This window comes from Cyrtonyx montezumae, unplaced genomic scaffold, assembly GCF_038088225.1.
Source record: "Cyrtonyx montezumae isolate F1298 unplaced genomic scaffold, pur_monq_1.0 scaffold_1, whole genome shotgun sequence".
Taxonomy (NCBI): domain Eukaryota; kingdom Metazoa; phylum Chordata; class Aves; order Galliformes; family Odontophoridae; genus Cyrtonyx; species Cyrtonyx montezumae.
Genome location: NW_027071825.1, coordinates 20,496,479 through 20,510,667, shown reverse-complemented (window position 1 = coordinate 20,510,667; position 14,189 = coordinate 20,496,479). Strand labels below are relative to the sequence as shown.

Sequence of the window (14,189 nt, the reverse complement as noted above, 5' to 3'; positions counted from 1 at the left end):
ATTAGAATAAAATTATTGATCTGATTAAAGCATTAGTCAGATCATTCAGATTTGAATTATTTAGCGATTCATTACATCTCATTCACATAGTGTTAAATTCTGATTAGAGGAGGCTAATTCAGGAGCATGAAGAGATTGGAGATCTTCATAGTGTGTGTTAAATAAAACAGTGTGAGGTTATAGCATTTGTTTTTGTAGGTTGCGGTGAGAGTGCTGATGTTAATCACTGGCTGTGTTGCCAGGTGGTAAACTTGGAAATAAGGCCAATTTCACTTGGATTTCATCATCAGGATTTGGTACTTGTGGAAATATTCCACAGAAAATTAAATTAAAACATGTGTAGATCTATTCTTTTTGCTTTTAGACTGTGGTTTGATTTTTAGAGAGGGATATAGGGAGAATGTTTAGAGACACTGCATGAAAGCTGCCACCCAGAATCTTTTTCACAACTTTTTAAAAATTATTTTTATATTGATCTGTTATGGAGGAACCCAAAGCTGGTATTTTCAGGGTTTTTTTGTTGTTTGTTTGTTCTTTGTTTTGGGGTGCTGAAACATTTTACAGTCATCTTTTTCAAGTAACTTGTGGTACAACTGGGCAGGGTCTGATTAAAATCAGCAGGAGAGCTGTCCTGCAGCAGCTAATGTAAATGTGCTCTTGAGAACAGTCCAAGGAAATGCTGCTTTTCAGGAGTGGGCTGGGTACCTCTGGTGCCCACAGCTCTCAGACAGGATTGTGCCAGGGCAGCCACAGGCTCAGAAGACAGAAATGCCTTGCAGAGCCTGCTTCTGAGTTGGTCAAGTTGCTCCCTAGCTCCTCAGCTTCTCCTGGACCCCCAGGTTTTCCAGCCTTCCTCTTTGGGTAGCTGGAGATCTGGATTTCAAGGCTCAGTTTCAGATATTCAAGCTGAACTGTGCTTACTGGTTTCAAAAGCAGCCTTTTCTGATTTGTGTGCTCTCAAAAGGAAAAAAAAAATAAAAACCGAAGCCTGTGTAAGAGAATTTCTAGCTGCTCTCATTTCCAGCCAGTGCCAATGGGTTAGAGGGGAGCGAGGTGGGGAGGTGTGTGTAGTATGGAACTTCTGGAGAGAAAATCCTCGCTCTGGAAACCTTTTGTGCTTCTTTAAAAATAAAACTTGGGAGTATCCTTCAACTGAACAGTTATGATAATTAGATATCTATAGTGAAAGTAAAGCTCCATTGGATGAAATGTGAATCTATTCATGGGTATTTCTGCCAAACTGAAGAGTTGTAAGTATGAATTGAAATTGCATGTGTAGTGTAATGAAAAAATACAGAAGATACTTGAAAACAACTGTTTTTCAGTCAGGAAAACTATTTACTGTCATGTAACAAATTTTCATTCAAAAATACTTGTGTATTTATTGCAGTTGGTACACCTTATTATATGTCTCCAGAGAGAATACATGAAAATGGTTACAACTTCAAATCTGACATCTGGTCTCTGGGCTGTCTGCTGTATGAGGTAATATTGATAATAGAGTGAACTGAATAGTGCTATTCCCCCCCACATCCTTCCCCAGTATACTGAGTACTGTTACAGGATCCGTTTCTGTATTCTTGCTGCTGAGAGAAGTATGTAGTTTTCTAGAAAAGATCTTTGTCAGGTATTAAATATCTGTCTTTAAAAATCTGAGAATTCTTATGGTAATTTCTATGTATGAAATGCTAGATTTGTGTGTTACTAGAGACTGTCCTTTTACTGGGCTTGATACAAAGATTTTACAGCCATTTGTTGAAGGCTGGCCATAACTGAAGGGTTAAGAAGTGAATAATGACAAGCAGATGTAAGAACTCTCTTAGATGCTTTCAGTGACCTGTGTGGATTTTATGATCTTGGTAATAATGCTTTGAATAACAGTAGGATTGACTTAACTATGCCACTAATGCTTTTGAAAACTAATACATAATTTATTTAAAATTGTATGAAACTTAAGAAATTAAAAATCATGGATTAACATTTGAGTTACTTTGGCTGTGTAATAAGTGCTTTTTCTACTTCCCAGATGGCTAAACTAAAAGTATGGGGTAATTCCTCTGTTAATACATTTGAGATTGGTAGGTAACACTTGCATGGTTATAAATGGTGCTATATTCATTACATTCTGGGGAAGTAAATATGCGGGGCCAATTCATACAGAGGCAAAGAAAGGTGTGAAGAACTGGTAAGCTTATAAGGCAAACACATCTTCAAAGTTCTTGCATATCATTTGTTGATCAAAAAGACTAAACACTTGTGTTGAAGGATGCTGGAAAAAATTCTTTCCATCAGAATACAGGCAGTAAAATCTTTCTAGTCAAGTTTCAGGTAAAAACTTAAATCCCTAACCCCCCTTTTCTGTGAGGTTTTCCTCAGTGATTCAACTTAGCACATGCTCTGCACCTCCATTTCTGTTAGGATTTTGTAGAAAAAACATTGTCATCCTATTAAGGTAGTGTGTTACTACTGGGTGAATTGTGTCCAGTAGTATTAATTTATTTTATATCAATTACATGCTGCTGTGAATGTTAAAGGGGCAAATAGCCACACTGCAGTCCTGAAGAGTTTACAGATCCGTGTGTAGCTGTTGCCTGTAAATCTCTGGGACGATCTGCAAGTTAAGTATTTGTGAGTTTAAATCCTCAACAGGTACATAACTCCTTCAGGTTACCCAGTACTGACCATGGCAACTGCCATCTGAATGTTCCACATTACAGACTTGTACAAGTAGGAGACTAAAGGTAGCATGAAAACGAATGAGGATTTTTCAGTATTGCTACAGTTTTTCCCCTCGTTGCTTTTATTGAGGATTTTTTTTAAACCTGGAAACAAGCAAAAACATCAAAGAATTAATTATATAAAATGTTTTAAGGCTATTATTTTCTTCTACATTTTCTGAAATTTTGTGAAGCTGCTGGACAGAAATCAGCAGTCATTTTCTAAAGTTTCTTTTTATTTTTCTGAGATTGCTAGTTTGCTGCTGGATAGACTGTGTTAAAAGACTATATAAAATAGAATCTTTGATTTAGAGGATAATTTTTAAAAGCTAAACATCGTAATTTTATTTACTACCTCAACATTTCAAAATACCTTTATCTTTTTATTTTTTGAGGTTTTACCTGGATGATTGGCATGGAATTATCCTTTAAGAATGAAACAGTTAGGATTCGTACAGTTGATATGTATTGTATAACTATACTATATGTCTAAAACTACGGATTTTTATTATGTTTTTTCCTTTTTTTTTGAGAAATATTTATCCTGTTTAGTTTAGTCTACAAAGCACCAGATTTTATTTATTTTGTTTTGGTGTTTACCATTGAGCTGTAATTTTGAAATTCAAGTATACTCATCTCAATATGTGCTTAACTTTTTTTTTTTATTATTATTTAAGAGAAGTTGCTTAAGGTTCTTTCAGTCACGCATGGACTAATATGTGGGATGTTTATTAGCCAGCACCAAACTGCACTGCTGTCTTTTTGCAATGCATGTTATGTCTCCTGCTTGCATTTTAACATGTTCTGTTATATTGATTTTATTTTGCGGTGTTTTCTAGACTTTCTCTAGCTTAATTGGAGAAAAGCAGCAGTGTGTTTATCACCTCACAATAAATGCTTAATTGCTGTTAAATTCTTCAGTTATGTTTTCATTTGAGTTTAGACTAATTTGCTATAACGTATATATATATTTTTTAAAAAGCATTATTTTTTACCTACATAACAGTATGTTATTCAATGCTAACTATGAGAATACTGAAAAGTATCTTTTACACTGGATTTTAGAGCCCCTGGTAGTTCTGAAACCTCAAAAACGCTACCACTGGAGTTTTAATTGATATGCAACAAAGTAGACTTTACTAATTAAAATCAAGATGCTGTGCTTTTGCTACATGGACCTTTACATGGAAAAGTAGGTTTTACACATTTCCTTTTATTGTTCAGCGTAGCAATTGCATCCTTACAGGGTTGTAGGTTGGTGGCTTACAGTTCAAAAAAAAAAAAAAGGAAAAAAAAAAAAGCGAGGAGAGAGAGCTGCCACCAGCCCTGAAGACAGACAGTGGGCTTTCGTCCCTCAGACACCCCCAGAATACTAATCAGGAAAGTCAGACCCTGGAGGTCAGGGAGCAAGTCAATCATTCTAGCGATCGTCTCAGTGTGGAGGATCAAATTAGCCTGAAAAATTCAGCTGCTGGGAGGAGAGGGCGAGCAGCTGTCAGGGGCAGCAGCGAGATGCACTAATGAACCAGATGAATAGTGCAAAAGCTTGAAAATAAAAACAGGACAGTTGACATTTTTCATCTGTCAAAGCAGGAGATGCATGAAAATATAGTATTCCTGTTTTAACTCCTTAGGGGACATTCAGATTTTTTTTTAACACTCTGCAGCATTCAAACAAAAGTACTTTTTAATGAACACCTAGAGTACGAAAATGAGTATCTGTGCATTTATTTAGAATTTCTGCATGCGTACAGACCCTGCAGTTGATTTTTCTTTTCTTTTTTCTTTTCTTTCTTTTCTTTTTTTGGTCTTTAGCTTGCATTTTTAACATTCTTTTTAAGGTAAGAGACAATAGCATGTAAATCCAAAAATTAACAGCGTTTGGGTAATGCGGTTATAGAATGTTTGGGAGGAGTGTAGAATCGAACTGTAGTGATGTATTCGTTTGGGGAGCTTTAAAATGATTTATTTCTACTTGAAGTTTATATGAAAAAGTACTGAACTACTTGTGAGATTTTTTATTAGATGTCAAGTAAACATAAGAGAATATGGAAATTTCTTTTCATGCTTTTCCCAGCGACATTGGTGCATAGACATGAAAGAGTTAAGCTGGTATCTGGAAGACCAGAAGACAGATGAGAGCCATTTTCAGCTTGTCCTGTCCCTGCTGAAGCTCACTGAGTAGCACAGCATGGACTAGCGTGTTTCACACACACTCTGCCTGTCTGGGGAATGTACACATTGTCCTTCCAAAATCAAACTTATTAGCACATGTAGAAAAGGGTGACTGACTTTGGGGCAGCGCTGTGCTCAAAGCAGCATTCGTGCTGCCGCGGTTCAAAGACTTGGAAGGCTTTGAACAGAATGGAGAGATTTTAAATGAATTTTAAAATTGGTAACCCTGCTAGCCATAGCATTTGTTTCCACCTTAAACATCAAGTTTTAATGTTGTCTGGAAGCTAAGCCTAGGCTTACTAATACTGCCTACACGGTGGTTGTTATATAAGTGTTCTCCAGTAGCTGTTCCTACGTTCTTCTGTTACAATAATAATAATTTATAGTTATGGAAGTCACTTCTGTGCTTCTGGTGATGTTTTGGGAGGCAATAATAATTTTTGAAATAATGTGGAATAACTGATTGATTTAAGAGGGTGTGTTTTTCTAACCTTTGATACCTGTTTTAATTACAAAAAACCAACAACACCCTGCAGAACAATAGAAAAACCCTGCACTGCCTTAACCAACTGTGGGATGCTACAAAATCTGCTCCTGTGGTCCAGCATTTTTACCAGACAGTATTGCTTTAGATCAGATGTTTTTGAATAAACGATATGCTTTCTTCCAAAAGTTCTTGAGAGGAAAATTACATTGTGGGATTTTTTTGTCCCCCTTCTGTGGTGCAGAGATTCTCCTAACTCACAGCAATAGCTGAAACTACCCAAACTTTCAACATATTGTACTGATATAATTGTTACAGTGTACAATTAAAGCATTGTAATATAAGGATTGTGACAGGTACAGCGCAGAATAAGTGTGCAGGCCGGTTACACTGATAGCTAAGGAACTTCTGATTTTAGCACTGTGACAAGAAATCAAAAGTCATTAGAATTTGCTTTTGATTTGCTGGTGTTGCAGGTTTTATGGCAAGAAATTATACTTAAAAACACGAAAGAAAACTTTACATTTTCTTTAAACAGATGGCTGCACTGCAGAGTCCCTTTTATGGTGATAAAATGAACTTGTACTCGCTGTGCAAGAAGATAGAGCAGTGTGACTATCCACCTCTCCCTTCAGATCACTATTCAGAAGAAGTAAGTAATTTTCCTTTTCATAGGCTAGATCCTTGTTTTAGCCTCATTTTAGTGCTGGCATGCTTCCAATGAAGTAATGAACTTGTGTAGTTTTATGTTATTTGCAGATGATGCCTGTAAGTGTTTGCTCGTTGAACTTGCTCAAGTGTTTCTGTCAAAACAATTCCCTGATACGATATAAAATTTTGGGGGGGATTAAAGATGGAAACTTCAGCCTGATAGCTTCTTAATTTCATTGAGCTTCTTTGCAAGTATGACAAAAGGCTTTCCCAGAATACACAACGATATGTACTACATGTCATAGTGGGATTGAGTCTTACATATGTATTATGCTTTTCTAAAAGCACAACTATACAAGTTTGCGCTTTGCAGTAAATTAGTGCACTAACCTTGTTTCTCTAGAGGCTCACATTAAAATAGATATAATGTAGCTCACTCGTAAAAATGAATTGTTTAGTCCCCATTTATCTGCATTCTGCAACTACAAAGTACTGTTTGATACAATTGAATGGCAGTTCTTTTACAAGAAAGGGTGGACGCTAACGATAAATTTCAGAGAAACGTAGAAAGACAATATAATTGCATCTCACAGTGGGGTGTGTTTTAAGTTGATATATAGCAGTTCTTTACTGTCATTAATGCATTTAAGGGGCATACTTCCTTTTTTTTTTAAAGCTATAAAATGAAAAGGAACTAAATATTTTTTTAAAGTGACAGGATAAAGAAAATGTTTGCTTGATAATGATCTAAAATGCTAGTTTAGAAATAATTTTCCCACTTTGAAAGAGAACAGGGCGAACCGATAGAAGCTGTAAAGCAAAGAACGTGTATAGTAACCAATTCTAATCGAATTCAGCCTACATGAATTAAAGATTACTTGGAAAACACAAATAAGAAGCATCGCTGAAATACCTTTAATAAACATAAGGTTCTGTGCATTTTCATTTATAGAATAGGGATTCTAATTCTGGACATTAAATTTTTTGCATTCAAATAGTGATTGGACTGTTAATAAAAGAAACTGCCCAGTGTTTTGTTTTGCTCTATTTACGGTGACAGTTTTTCCTCTTAACGGAAACAAAAACTGGACTTAAAAGGATAATTCCATGACTTTGCAAAGGACAAAATTGTGATCTATTGTGTAATTTCTGCAATAAATCTCTTTGTGAGTTTACCAATTAGTCATTTTACCTTGGCCATTCTTAATTACTATTTATTGTAGACTGTAGATATGGCAGTTGATGTAACCAACTCGAGAACTGGAGGCCTAGAAATACAGTAGGGTGTGAACAATAATGCAAAATGATAGCGAGAATGTCAGGGGCCGTTCTTTGTTGTGTCATTCATGCTGTCTTCCTTTTTCCATGAAGCGCATGAATATTTCACATATCTGCATCCTCATCCTCTATTCTTCTTGACTAATTTTCAGACTGTCTGCATTTGCATTTCACATGGTAGCTGATTAGGAGATGCCGAGTGCAGCAGTGAAGCCTCAGCAGGCGGTTTCCATGGTGACCTTCAGCAGGATTTTAATGATGATACCACTAGTGGTTCGTTGAAGTTGGCCTGCCTGCAGGGCTACTTCGCTGCAGCTAAGTGTGAGGTTGGATATGCGGATTCCCAGCCAAGGGGCAAATATCAAAGCCTGGCCCAGACAGAAGGTCTTAGAGTTGGGACAGGGAAAGAGGTTCCACCTTTTGCTTACCTCTGCGTAGCTTCCAGTGTTGGAAACAGATGCAAAGCACAGGTTGCATTTTCTTCATCTGAAAGCATACGTTTACTTCCATGTTTTGGGTAGTTATAAAATACACCAATTATTTTAAAATATAGTGAGAGGTTCAGAGCTGTAATAGATGTGGAAATAGTAACTTAGAGGAAGTAATCAATTGAACAATAGAGATTGCACTGAGAGCATTTCTTTTGTTCCAGTGTGAAAACTTGCATTATCTACGATGTATGCAAAAAATGCCCATGTATGTTTATTAGTCACTGCACTGAAGTATAAGGAAAAAAAACAACAAAATCTTGTTTGAAAAATGCTGCACTGGCACAAACTAAAAAAAAAAAAGGGGGGGGGAGGAACAAGCAAGCATTATCTATTGCATTATTTTACTCTCCTAAATGATCCCTATTGGAAAGATAGGTATCTACTCATTAACCAGGTTGGGAGTACATTCTGAGTAGTAAAGTTCAGGGGGGTTTCTGAACACTCAAATCCACGTATTTTATAACAAAGAATTTCCTGAAAGAATAATTTCATTGAGCATTCATTGCTGCATCCTATGATAATGTAAACGCTTTCATTACAAAGTACTAGGCAATTGCTGTGTTGGAGAAACACTTTATGAGTAAATTTTAATGAGTTAAATCTTTAATTAGAAACCCTAGTAGTCTAAGTTGTGTATTCACAAACTTTGTTGAGCTGTAGGAGTTACTATGCGGGATTTTTGAATTTTTAACAACTTCAGGTATCTCAGTTCTTGAATATTCCTGAGGAAACCCTGGTGTTCAGGGTGTAAGCACTCAGTATTTATGGGAAAAAAAATGTTTTACTGTAGGGAGTTGAAAGCTGGGGCTCCCTTGCCACCCCCTGTCAATACTCATGAAGTCCTGTCAGCAAATATTAGCATCACATTGCTTTTGTGGTAGGTGAAGTCTTTTAGTCCTCCCTCTTAGGTGCTTTTCTTCACAAGTCCATAGTCAGTCCCTTGCCCAGATGAGAAGGCTGAATGAGCCAGTAGATCTAGAATTGCAGTGTGGGTTGCCAGCATTTCTTCCAACACCGAGTTTCAGGAAGGTCTTCTATTCAGAGTAAGGTTTGTGAGTTTATTATTGTTATTTCAATCATCCAAGATCCCTTACGTGAAAAGTTTTCTTATTCAGTTGGCTGACAGTGCCAGGTACTTGCCTGTCACAGTCCTTAGTATTCCCCCTCCCCTTCTCCTGACTTGAGCAATAATTGTTTATTTCATAGCTGAAAAACCTGCTAAAGTTAAAGAAAGTGTATCCCACTGCTCCAGTGTCAGGCTAAGCTCCAGGCTAAACGCAGTCATTGTGCTAAGTGCACAGAGGAGGTTAAGAAGAGTAAGCAGCCAAAGAAGTTTGCAGCTCGGGGATGCAACAGGGAGCTCCTTCCAGCTCAATCATAATTCTGTTCTGCCTGTTGCCCCATCTGTGCCAGATAATAAGAAGAAAATTACTCTGTCTCTGACAGAAGTCTGACTTGAGAACCCCAGCACCTCTTCCTGTGGTACTGTCAGGCTCTATATTGGAATTTCATTAATACTAGAGGGGGTGACAAGTGGATCTCAGGTTCATTCAGGCAGGTACTCGTGTAGGTGGTTAAGAAGTAATACTATGACCAAGTATTAGCAGGCAGCGTGGACCCGTTTTCAGTTGTGATAGACTATCTCCATGTATAACTATTTTCATTCTGCTCAGCTCCCTTGGTGTACAAATGAAATTCTGAGGAAGGGAGGGAGGAAGAGATTTAGCAGTGTTATTCATGACCAGCATTTAAGTAGTAAGACTCATTGCCACGTTGATGACTGTGGGTTTATTTTACAGTGATAATTGCAAGGGATTGCTACCACTGGTTGAGTTCATCTCTTGTGTTGAGAAAAGAATGTCTGAATGAACTGATTCATGACTGTCCCTTATTTGTAAGCCTTTTATCACATCTAGATAGTAGTAGCTACATAATCATTTTGGTTATGGTTAGTAAATAACTGAATAACTTGTAAACAACCAAGACATCATGTGGATGGATGTTTTTTCTAGGTGTACTTACAAGGGTGAGTAGGACATGGAAGCCTTACCTAATGCAATGATGCTGTTTTACTGAAGTGTCTTTGTAACCATTGAATCTCTGTGGCCATCTTTGAAGCTCTGGACTAAAATATACTGTAAGAGAAGTAACAAACCAACTCTTAAGGAAGGCATCCAGTTTAATGACTTAATTTCAGACCCAAATTGTTTATTGATTTCATTTTTTTTCAATGGAAATGTTCAGTTTAGAAAGCAAAATCAGTTACCCACAGGCCAGCATTAAAAAAAAAACAAACATGAAGAGGACTGGTGAAGCTAAACATAACTTCTTAAGCTTTTCACAGCTAAATTTATTGGAGGATCTACTTGTATTGTTCTACCTACAGCAAATTTACTGGTAAAATGAAAAAGAATCCTGTTATTCCTCTAATGATAGCTTTATAGGTGTCAGTCCTTCAAGATCTTTTACTAAGGCTTTATTTAAGCAGTTGTACTGAACAGATGGAACTCTTCACAGATAAAGATACATGTATATGCACAAGATTCAATGTTGTATTCCCCAGATAAATTCCATTTGTATCCTCTTTATAAAATGTTTACATATTTGGTTCTAATTTCAAGATTGGGGTTTTTGGATGTTCTGAAGTGTTTCCTGTTTGCTGTGCAGGCTGCATGAGCTGTTGCAGAGCAAGCTGTTGCTCTCTGCTCATGTATTGTGTCTGTTGGTTACTCCATGTCCCAGCTTCTGCTTCTACAGGAGCTTTTTTTTTTTTACGTTGTTCTGTTACATTTTGGCAATTATTTCTTACAATAGCTCAAAATTTCCAGCATTCCGTTCCCCAAATAATAGGGTATCATTATGGACTAATAGTTTTTCCTGTCAATGGTATGATATTTTTATTTATCGTCTGCCAGAAGGAATGCAATAGCTTTTAAAATTCCATTAGTCAGGTAAACTTGACATATTTGAGATTCAAATAGCAGATCTGTAGCTCATCATTTTGCTTTATCATTTCTCTTTTTGATTGATGGTCAAATCCAGCAATCTGATCACTATCTTCAGAATTCATAATTTCAAAGTATTAAATTCTTTTCACTAAAAAGACAGAATGTTTTAGTTGACAGTTTTTGTATTATTCCACGTGAAGGAACCTGAACAGTGTGTACCATTTGCAATTTCAGCAAACAGAGTTGTAAATAGTTTTATGTAATGTTTCTTCCTTCAACTTCTGGGCTTCCTACTCTAGTGCATTGAAATTCATCTTCTGAAAAACTAAGAGTATAATTAGGATTTAAAATCCTTGATCTTTTTATACAAAGCAGGAAGGGAACTCTCTGATGGCAAATTTGAATATGCTGTCTGTGTTGCCTTTGAATAATCATGGTGATGAGGTCACTTAGTTGCAGGAACTAGATTTTCTCAGTAATTGCACCTAAGAATGTTTGTGAACATATTTGTTAATTATTTGTTTCTCTCTATAAAGAAAAAGTAAGGACCTAACCCTACAAATAAAAACCAGGACGTAGTCCAAAGGTTATTTACTCCAGTGTCATGTTTCCAAGGCCAACATAATGTGATTGTTCCCCAAAATACTTTCCCAACTTCTGTTTTTAAGTTCAAAATTGTATTAAGTCAAAGGCAGAGGTTTTAAGTTAAGAAGTCCTCAGTGGGTTTAGTAGGAGTTGCCATTTAAATGATGTATAATGAAGTTACATGCATGTTTGAAGTTGTATGTTGAAAGGATTAGAACTTTGGTCTCCTTGCTACTCCTTTTGTTCATAATTTTTTCTGGTGATAGTATAGGATGTAAGAAGGTTGTGTGAGCATGGCATGCATGCCTGCATAAAACCGTGCAATGTGTGTTGAGAGAGAGCTCTGGGTGTGTGTTCATGCAGAGTTGCTGTGCTGGGCTAATTGTCAGCAGTCTTTTCAATTTGAATTTGAGAGTGCACAAATACTACTTGGCAGGATTGTTGGCTTTCTTACATGTTATTTTCCTCTCCTAGCTGCGACAGTTGGTTAATATGTGCATCAACCCGGATCCGGAGAAGCGACCAGACATAACCTATGTCTATGATGTAGCAAAACGTATGCATGCACACACTGCAAGCAGCTAAACAGACATCAGATCCTGAAGATCAGAAATATTCAAGTATTTTAAATAAATCATCCCACCTCTTTGTGTTACAGAAATGTAATTATTTGAAGCTTACTGTTGTGCTTTGTAAACCCATTTATGTATGAACTTCAATGTTTTCTGTTTTTATTTTTTTTTACTTTTTACCAACATGCAGTTTTAACAGATTTAAATATGTAAAGCATAACTTTACAAGATACTGAGATCCACTGTTTTCCATGTTAAGTGAGTTCAAGTTTGTTCTCTTTACTAACCAAATGTGTTCTGTTGGGCCTCAGTTCTAAAACACAGTTGCACTTTTGCACAGGATACAGATATTAGGCTTATGTAGAAGCAAAATGTCTGAATCTCACACCTTTTTAGTAATTTATAGGAAATACGAATCAGCACAGTTATGTTTATTTTAATCTTAGTTCTAAAAGGAATATAATTATTATAGAAGTTTATTGTATTTTATACTGAATTATAGCTTGCAGTTCTCAGCACATGAGTAGAAAGATGACATGATGAGTTCTGTGCTTGCCAAATGTGATGGGAAAATAGTTATTGGAAAAAAAGCCTTACACTGAAATTATTTTAACGTCCCTTTTTATTTTGCTATCCTGTCACAACGCACGTAAAACAGTTTTTGGAGGTTTTGTGGGAAAATTTAAGGTGTTGATTCTGCAGTTTGATCATTTTCAATAGCCTTGTGCAGCACTGCCCCGGGGCAATGCAAGTCTGCAGAGCCGAGTGTTAAAACCATGCAGATGCTTCTTGTAACAAATAGGGTTCCTTTTGAGGCTAGCACATATGAGAAGATCTGATTAAGAGATGTGATCTTTAAGTTACAAATTTCCAACTATTTCTGTAAATGTCACTGTTTGTAGATTTTTGTATTTAAAATAATTTGACCTTACAATGCTGTATTTAAAGATGCTTTTAAAATACCAAAATCTTTTGGAAAATATATAGTTGTGTACGAGAACGCCAAATGTATTCTTCACGAATATCAGATTTTGTATATTGTATCCTAAGAAGTAGCTTTATATTTAGGAAAAGTAAATTTTAGCATTTATGTTTAAGAGAAAGTTGCCACTTTGATTTTTGGAAACAAGTATCTATGCAGAATGGTTTACAGATACTTTGTTATCGGGAAGGGGATTCACAATATTTTGGTTAAATCCTAAGACCTCTCTGGTATGCTTAAAAATGTTTTCATTGTTAAGGGAAAAAGGGTGTTTAAAAATGGAGCTAGGACTCCAATTTCTTGAATATCAACACTGAACTTTTTTCGAGAATACACAGAACTGTCAAAACAGAATTCTTACTGGTGAGATTGCTAAGAAGCTGTTACTGTCAGTTAAACCTTGTCATTATATGGGTAAAAAGAAGTTAGTTTAGAGAAAATCAGCAGTATGTACCTCCACACGTAGGTTTTGTATGCAGTCAGTTCCCGGCACTCTTCTTTGTTTTGTTGTTTTTTCTTCTCCGTGCAGCTTTTTTTATTAGATGTAATGCTCAAGGAATAAAAATCCAAGTGTGGGAATTGGAGTTAGATCAGTTGCGGTAGGTGTGGAATTTTTTTGTTTGTTTTTGTTTTAAGTTGGAAATAATGTGGAAATTCTGTTTGTCAGAATGTGTGAGTTTTGAAACAGTATGTGCCAGATCTTCATCGTAGTACATTGTTTTTCTGTTGCTGTTTTAATTTCCAGGCTTTGTAGGACGAGTCCTGATTTTTTCCTTCTTGCTGCCTTATTTACTTGATCTAGTCTTGTAGGACTCCAGTGGAACAAAGGAAGAAAGTGTCTGAGAAACCTTGGTTTGTGTTTAACAACCTCTAGATTTGCATTCATGTGTTCCCTGATAATATACTTTAAACAAATGGTGGTTATATTCTAGTTGAGATGTCAGAGGGAAATGGTTTGTATTGGAAAAGGCTGTCAGTTTTTAATATGCACAAGTACTCAAATCGTTCTTCTCTGAAATGGACTAGAATATTCTAAAATCAGTGGAAAAAAGCCAACACAATCAGGCTATATGCATATAATATTATGCACCAAGTATTATTACTTTTCTTGAAAGAAACCAGTCATAGATTTATTTTTATTTTTTTTTCTTTTCTGTCAGGATTTGTGGAGTAAAGAAACGAGTTACAGTTTAGCAAATGTGTGATTCATTGGTGTGGGTGTGTTGGTTTTTTTTTGTTTTGTTTTTGTTGTACTGCTAATTAAATTTTGTGCTGAGTAAAAGTAGTAGTTGTTTCTATTTAAAAA

At 36.2% G+C, this 14,189-nt stretch overlaps 1 protein-coding gene across 2 annotated transcripts in view; it reads left to right on the top strand.

Annotated features, from left to right (window-relative positions):
• The window catches only part of NEK7 (NIMA related kinase 7), a 61,575-nt gene extending 48,146 nt beyond the window's left edge, over positions 1-13,429 (top strand). For both annotated transcript variants that reach the window (XM_065742999.1, XM_065742991.1), the window contains 3 exons: positions 1,391-1,485; positions 5,915-6,028; positions 11,804-13,429. In XM_065742999.1, coding sequence (XP_065599071.1) covers positions 1,391-1,485; positions 5,915-6,028; positions 11,804-11,914 — 320 coding nt within the window. In that variant the 3' untranslated portion in view covers positions 11,915-13,429. The remainder of the gene's footprint in view (positions 1-1,390; positions 1,486-5,914; positions 6,029-11,803) is intronic.
• The last annotated feature ends 760 nt before the right edge of the window (positions 13,430-14,189 follow it).